Source organism: Myripristis murdjan, chromosome 12, assembly GCF_902150065.1.
Source record: "Myripristis murdjan chromosome 12, fMyrMur1.1, whole genome shotgun sequence".
Taxonomy (NCBI): domain Eukaryota; kingdom Metazoa; phylum Chordata; class Actinopteri; order Holocentriformes; family Holocentridae; genus Myripristis; species Myripristis murdjan.
Window position 1 is genome coordinate 27689705 of NC_043991.1, and position 7652 is coordinate 27697356.

The window sequence follows — 7652 nt, forward strand, 5'->3', positions numbered from 1 at the left end:
TTTTTTTTTCCACGTAGGATGTCATTACGGACTTACCTTTCTGTTTTCACTTGTAAAGGCCTGTGGCAGGTGACAGGCACCTCGAGAAGATTTCTGGTTCATTATGCATGAGTGTGTGGAGAAGAGGGGAAAAGAGGAGTGGAGCAGAGTGGTGAAACATTGGGAACACTGTCTTTGACAAGTCGAGGAATCTGTAATAGCGTAGTGCTACAGCCATTTTAATGATCCCACTCACCAAGCCTCAGAGGAGCAGGAGTTTGCTTAAGCTCAGAATAATGAAGCAGACTTTTTATAGCGGGCTGGGGATGGGCTGCTCTCATTTGTGTTGAGGTGAAAAGGAAAGCCTGTGCTGTCAGTCTTTGCACAGAGACTGAAATACACCCACTCACACAGAGACACACTGAGAAACATTCATTATAAGAGTACATAGTACTATAGTGTGCACATACACATACATGCTTGCATGCACACAGTGCCTTTGTATGATGGATATTAGAAAAGAGCCCTATAAAACATGTATTTTCTCCTCTGCTCAGTTCTCTCCAGTGAAAAGAACCAACGTTCTCTGCTGAAGGTCACCTTCAAGGCAGCGTGGGTCTAATGTATGCTGTCTCCCAGCGTTACGAGATCTCTGGCCTATCATTCATTAACGCATTAAGCTATTGATGACAGGTCCATATCAAGTTCCTCTATCTAATTATAGGGGCATTCATCATTGTCATGGCTCAGGACATTAGAGCTGTGCCCTGTTGGCTAATTCACAGCTTCTAATGGCATAACAAAGTTAGTGCTCCGTGACTACACACAGCACTAACACCTAACAGCAGGGACAGAGGCCTCGGTATAAGAGCTTTTTGCAGGCGATCATTTCTTAATTAATCACTGTGTACTCATGAATTTTTCATCAGCAATTAGCTGCCAGCTAATGTTTGCACTGTACAAAATGGCATAATGGCTTACTAAGATCTTCTACCCTGTTCCGGTCTGGTCGATCTCACCCAATACTGTTTCAGGTCTGAGAGACTCCACAGAGGATGCACAGAAGGAGAGAGAGAGAGAGGGGAAAGAGCTGGGAGGGGATGTGGTTTCTACTCGAGCTGTTTTTTCCTTCTTTAACACTGCTGTTTTTGTCCTCCTCCTCTTCCTCCCTGTTGATCCATACCCCCAGGCTAGGCTCACTTCCTGGGTAAAGGAGATCCCTGGTTCCTGGTTCAGTGAATTCAAACGTGGTAAACTGGTAAGCCTGAGTCCCGACTTTCCCGAGTCCCTTTCCTTTCCCTGAATGCCTCTCATATTTTACAGAGCAAAATGGCAAAATGGCCCAAAGACACGCCAGGCACATGGTATAGTCACTACAAGAGAGGTTCCCTGGTAAGTGGCCCTGCCCGCGGTGCCAGAGGCCCGGCCGAGGCTGGGTCTCTGCGCGCCTGAGGCTCTGCATGGTGTTGGTTCTGCCTACAGAGTATGTATATGCACTGGCACCTGGCTTGTGATTGTGACACTATTGCGATGCATGCTTCGGCACGAGCTGCGACTCGTCTTCAGTTCATCCGTGTAAGTGACGCTCTCAGTGTGGAAGTGGAGGAAAGGTTTGCGGACTACACAGACAAATTTGCTTCTGTGATGAACAAGTGAATTTGTATCTATCGAATATGAAGTTGTATCGAATTTTAACAATGAGGGGCTTGACACAACAAAGTCTAGTCGCCTCACTGTGTGTGCACTCTGCCTTACCTCTGATTCATTAGGAGAGCATCACCTACAGTACAAGTGACTGTGTGCCTTGACACTCACAGGCAGCCATGACTCATACAGCACTGGCAGCTCTAGAAAAGCTGATTTAAAAATGAGCTCAAAAACACTCCAAAGTGAGCGCATCAGTTTACAGCTCTCTTTCCCTAAACATGTGATTTTTTTTTTTTTTTTTTTTTTTTTTTTTTGGTAGCTGTGGAGATTACACTGCAAAAAGTCAAATCTAACCAAGATTATTTGTCTTATTTCTAGTCAAAATATCTCATTACACTTAAAATAAGACATGATCAGCTCAGAAATTACTTGTCTTTAGACAATTTTCACCTGTTTCAAGTGAAAATTTACTTGAAACAAGTGAAAATGGGCTTGAAACAAGAAACAAATTCTGCCAATGGAACAAGCAAATTTTTACTTGTTCATTTGTGTCACAAGTAAAAATTTGCTTGTTCACTTGTGTCACAAGTAAAAATTTGCTTGTTCACTTGTGTCACAAGTAAAAATTTGCTTGTTCACTTGTGTCACAAGTAAAAATTTGCTTGTTCCATTGGCAGAATATGTTTCTTGTTTCTAGCAAATTTTAACTTGTTTCAAGTAATTTTTCACTTGAAACAAGTGAAAATTGTCTAAAGACAAGTAATTTCTGAGCTGATCATGTCTTATTTTAAGTGTAATGAGATATTTTGACTAGAAATAAGACATTTTGACTTGAAATAAGACAAATACTCTTTTGACTGATTTTGACTTTTTGCAGTGTAGTTACTTCCAGTCTCAGCATGTCAGCCATCCTCAACATGGGTGGAGAAATAAGCAGCATTTTGCCTCTGCTGTAAGCCACTCAGTTGCACTCACACTTCCGGTGTTTCCCGTACACACTCCTCACATCTGGAGGAATGGCACTGGGAAACCGAGTCAAAAAAGGTCAGGCACTCAGTCACCACCCAGGGGCTTCTGGGTACTCAGTCACTGTTGCCTTGCGGCTGTGATAAAGAGGTAATGTTTCCATGGCAATGTAGGGCTGGATCTACACGCAGGGGGCGGGGGGGAAGGGATAAAGATGGGGGGGATAAATGTCAAGAAAAGGGGACTCGTACATCATAATAATGACACTACGCCTAAGTTGCGCCACAAATGCTGACACTCAAACTTAACTTGGTGAAGAGAATCTCCTTTTTTTTTTTTTTATTTCTCATTAATCGGCTAATTAAATCAGTGTTTCATGCAAAATTCTTAAGCAAATTGATTTGAGGCTGAAAGACAATGAATTTTTGTGTTTTAAGTTTGAGTGTCAGTATGCTGAGTTTGTATGTGCATGCGTACGTGCATGTGGAAGTCGATGAAGTGTGTGTGTGTGTGTGCGTGTGTGCGGTCATGGGCGACAACACGTAAAGGGAGAAAGACGGCAGGCTCGCTGCTCTGGCTCTGTGGCTGCATGGCGTGGATATTGCATGTGCTCTGCTCTCAGTAAGTCCTGTGTGTCTGAAAGAAGAAGTGACCATGTGGATCTAAAGGATTCCTGATGGTTGGTATGGAAATACGGATCTCTCCACGTCTGCAATCACACACAGAGATCAAGCCGAACAATTTCAGGCTCTAACCCAGTCTGCGATCTTATCAGCTGTAATTAGAAAGTATTACACCCAGCCTAAGGAAATGGTGCAGGTTATGTAACAAAGGGAATTTTTTTGTTGTTGTTGATTTCACACTTAATATCACTGTATCCTTTCCATTAAGATAATTTGATTTTGCATGTTTTGGCCATAATTTGCTCAATTTGCTCACATATTTTACATAATCTCTTCATTGTTTAGTTAATTAATTGTTTAGTTCCGCTCATTTTTTTTGGCAATTAAGAAACAAATTTCCCCATATGAAACCTTGCACATCAGTGCAGTGACAGTTCAGAGAGTATAATAGAGCTCCAGTCACGGAAAACTCTCTGGACTCATTGGAAGCTAATCTGTGACAGACACGCAAACAGAGTCTCAGACAGATGCGAGCCCGAGAAGCCTCTCCGTCACTCCTAATCTGCACGTAATCCTCCCCTTCCATACATCATCGCCTGATTCATTGTTAACGAAACAGAGACGCTGTCCCGCTCACGTGTCTTCCAACGGAGGCAAGTTTGCTCGCTCTCACCTCTGATCCAGCTCACAGACGTTCGTCCCCACCGTCACACATTACTGACATGCAGTGAACGATGAGGCTGTGATTTGCTGTGCTGTGCCACAATTCAATTCACGATGGATATCCCATAATTTCGTCAGGCCTGATATGCCCGAGCGACATCTTTGCTAGTCCTAATACTGTTGTCAGTAAGAAACACTGTCTGACGTCGCCAAGAAATCCCAACATGGCAGCAGCAAAACATCAGTGCTAGTTATATCACTGCAAAAACGCAAAATCTTACCAAGATTATTTGTCTTATTTCAAGTCAAAATGTCTTATTTCTAGTCAAAATGTCTTATTTCTAGTCAAAATATCTCATTACACTTAAAATAAGACATGATCACCTCAGAAGTAAATTGTTTTTAGACAATTTTCACTTATTTCAAGTGAAAATTCACTTGAAATAAGTGAAAATTAGCTAGAAACAAGAAACAAATTTTGCCAATGAAACAAGCAAATTTTCACTTGTTTCAAACAAATTTTCACTTGAAACAAGAGACAACTGTCTAAAAACAAGTTACTTCTGAGGTGATTATGTCTTATTTTAAGTGTAATGAGATATTTTGACTAGTAATAAGACATTTTTGACTTGAATAAGACAAATAATCTTGGTAAGATTTCGAGTTTTTGCAGTGTACTAGTCACAAATGAAATCTAGATAACACAACCCTGCACAGTATCAATATAACAGTGTGCTGTGTAGATTAGATTCATGGAGCTCTATTTTAAAATTTAGGGCGTGTCCAGGTCCACTTTTGCTCTTTTAATGGCGGAAAAAAGGGTCGTTGCACCAGGCGCGTGATTTAAAAGCGTTGGACTTAGCCTCTTAATTAATCACGGGTTTGTTTTGGGTATATCTTTAAAAGCTAGTCACACTTGCACCTCGGCTGGATTGCTGTCGTAACGGCACATTGGCCAGGTAAGAAGGGATGCTTCTCCGCAGAGGAAACTGATCTACAGCAACAGCAGGACTCCCATCAGAGCTCCCTGAGGTGCAGCAGGCGTCCCCGTGTGCGCGATAAGCAGAGTGCACGCGTGCCGGCACCTGCCTACGTAGGTGCACGTTACTGTCTTGATAGTGCGTCCTTAAAGTAACAGGTCAGTCATACGGTGCTCCTTTATTTGAAGAGCATCATGCCCATGAGCACACAGACGGGCACAAGTGCATTCGCTGTTTACACAATGTGGGCACTGGACGGGAAAATGACAACTGTGCCAGTAAGAAAGCAGCGGAGACACTTACATCGTGTCTGGCGCCGCTTTGGGTGTAAGACAGGGCCCATTATGTTTAAGGACACCCCTCCTCATGCAGTCGTGTGTGTGCACTGGCCCCTTCCTTCTGCACTTTCTGGTGTTAGATTTCATCCGTCTCCTCTTTTCTAGCTCTCCTACGTGGATGCCGAAGGTAACCCCATTGGTGTGGTTCAGATGACTTTCTTGCGGTTGCTGAGTGCAGCCGCCAGACAGAACATGACGTACAACTGCTACCAGTCAGCCGCCTGGCATGACCAGGAACAGGACAACTACGACAAGGCCATCCGCTTCCTCGGCTCCAATGATGAGGAAATGTCCTACGATAACAACCCTTACATCCGCGCCGTGGTTGATGGCTGTGCAGTAAGTTTCCTGTGTGTGTGTGTGTGTGTGTGAGAGAGAGAGAGAGCATGTGTATTACTTTGGGAGACACTGTCCAAAGCTGATGTTTGTGGAGTGTTTATAGTGGCTCGGTCAATCACTGCAAAAACTCAAAATCTTACCAAGATTATTTGTCTTATTTCAAGTCAAAAATGTCTTATTTCTAGTCAAAATATCTCATTACACTTAAAATAAGACATGATCACCTCAGAAGTAAATTGTTTTTAGACAATTTTCAATTTTTCAAAATTTGCTTGTTTCATTGACAAAATTTGCCAGTGGAAAAAGTGAAAATTCGCTTGAAATAAGTGAAAATTAGCTAGAAACAAGAAACAGATTTTGCCAATGAAACAAGCAAATTTTCACTTGTTTCAAGCAAATTTTCACTTGAAACGAGAGACAATCGTCTAAAAACAATTTACTTCTGAGGTGATCATGTCTTATTTTAAGTGCAATGAGATATTTTGACTAGTAATAAGACATTTTTGACTTGAAATAAGATAAATAATCTTGGTAAGATTTTGAGCTTTTGCAGTGATGACAGTACTGCTCAAGCGTGCGATGCTCTTATTTCTAAAGAAGACATTTTTTTTTTTCCAGAATGGTAACTCTCTCTCCCCTGTGTCTGTGTCCTGTGTCTTTTGTCCTTCCCTCAACAGTTGAAAAAGGGCTATGAAAAGACAGTACTTGAGATCAACACACCAAAGGTGGAACAGGTGCCATTTGTTGACATCATGTTCAACGATTTTGGCGGCGCCACGCAGAAGTTCGGATTCGAAGTGGGCCCTGTCTGTTTCATCGGCTAAGACTGTTTACTGAACAAATGGAGAAAAAAAGCATATTTTTTTGTTTTCTCAGAAACAAAACAAATGAAAAAAAAAAAAAAAAAAAAAAAAAACGGGACAATTTCTATTTGTAAAAAAAAACAACTTTTTTTTTTTTTCCAAAAGCAACAAGTATGAGTAAAATAAAAAAATCAAGATGAGAATACAGTGAAATTCTATAGGAATTATATTAAAAAAAAAAATGAAAAAGAGCAACCTTGAAACCTCAGTGTGCCTTCTCCATCACATGCAAGTTTTGAAACTGGATGTCAGGTCCTGCCCCCGTTCCTCTGACCCTACACGAGCACGTGCACACACATAGACACACACACACACATGCACACACGTACACATACACATACACATGCATACTCTCAGTCCCACCCCCAGCTCAGCACACTTGATGTAGATTCATTTTTGTCCCACATATCGAAGGCAACCTTGAGAGCTGCGCCTGGGTCAGGAGGTCGCAGTGTTTGCCATGGACTCCATCCGATTTGGCTGTTTCCTATCTTCAGTTTTGATCTCATGTTTTCCCTCATCTCCCCTGCTTTCTCTACTTGTCTTTGTCGGTTTGTTTGCTCATTCACTATGGGAGCTTCGTTTGTGCATAATTGTCTCCCATTCTCTTGGAATGGATCTTATATTAATATAATAAATAATTTTTATGTTTGTAAGTACATTCTGTATATTTTTTTTTTTTTCCTGGTAATGTTTTATTGGTTCTGGCTTCAAAACATGCATGTGACTTTCTCAATTTCGAGGTAGGAGATGATAGTTATCGGGATGCATCTAAAATCACAGAAAAAAGAAACAAACAAACATCTCAAGTGGGGAATTCGACTTGTAAATTGAAAAAAAAATAATAATAATAAATAAATCGGGAATACTGTCTTGTTGCAGTTGTGGAGCACACCTTTTGTAATTTAAGAAACGAATGAAATAAAGACGAAAACAAGCTCTGTGATATTATGTGACAGTTGATTTGCATAAGAACAACAAGAAAGAAAAAAAACCACATTCCTCCCCTTGTGCCCTTTTGAACACAAGCCTTTTTCTGTGGCCGTCGGAGATTTCATTAACTTAATACAGCTCCTTCTTTTTTTTTTTTTTTTCTCTCCTCCAATACTTATCTTTCCATCTATGCAATGGGAGATGATGTCACGTTTTCAAAGAAAACACAACGAAATCAAAACTTAGGTGCTATTTTCTCCTTCTGTGGTGCTATGTATTTTTCTAGTTTATGTTGTTTGAATGAAGAAAATCCGTGGTGGC

General features: G+C 41.2%; 1 protein-coding gene across 3 annotated transcripts in view; it reads left to right on the plus strand.

The window, feature by feature from the left end:
• The window catches only part of col5a1 (procollagen, type V, alpha 1), an 83557-nt gene extending 76393 nt beyond the window's left edge, over positions 1-7164 (plus strand). Inside the window, exons 64-66 of one of the 3 annotated variants that reach the window (XM_030065401.1) lie at positions 1169-1237; positions 5302-5535; positions 6213-7164. In XM_030065401.1, coding sequence (XP_029921261.1) covers positions 1169-1237; positions 5302-5535; positions 6213-6359 — 450 coding nt within the window. In that variant the 3' untranslated portion in view covers positions 6360-7164. Of the gene's footprint in view, positions 1-1168; positions 1238-1302; positions 1372-5301; positions 5536-6212 lie in introns of all 3 variants that reach the window. The other 2 variants (XM_030065403.1, XM_030065404.1) reach the window with 2 other exon arrangements.
• The last annotated feature ends 488 nt before the right edge of the window (positions 7165-7652 follow it).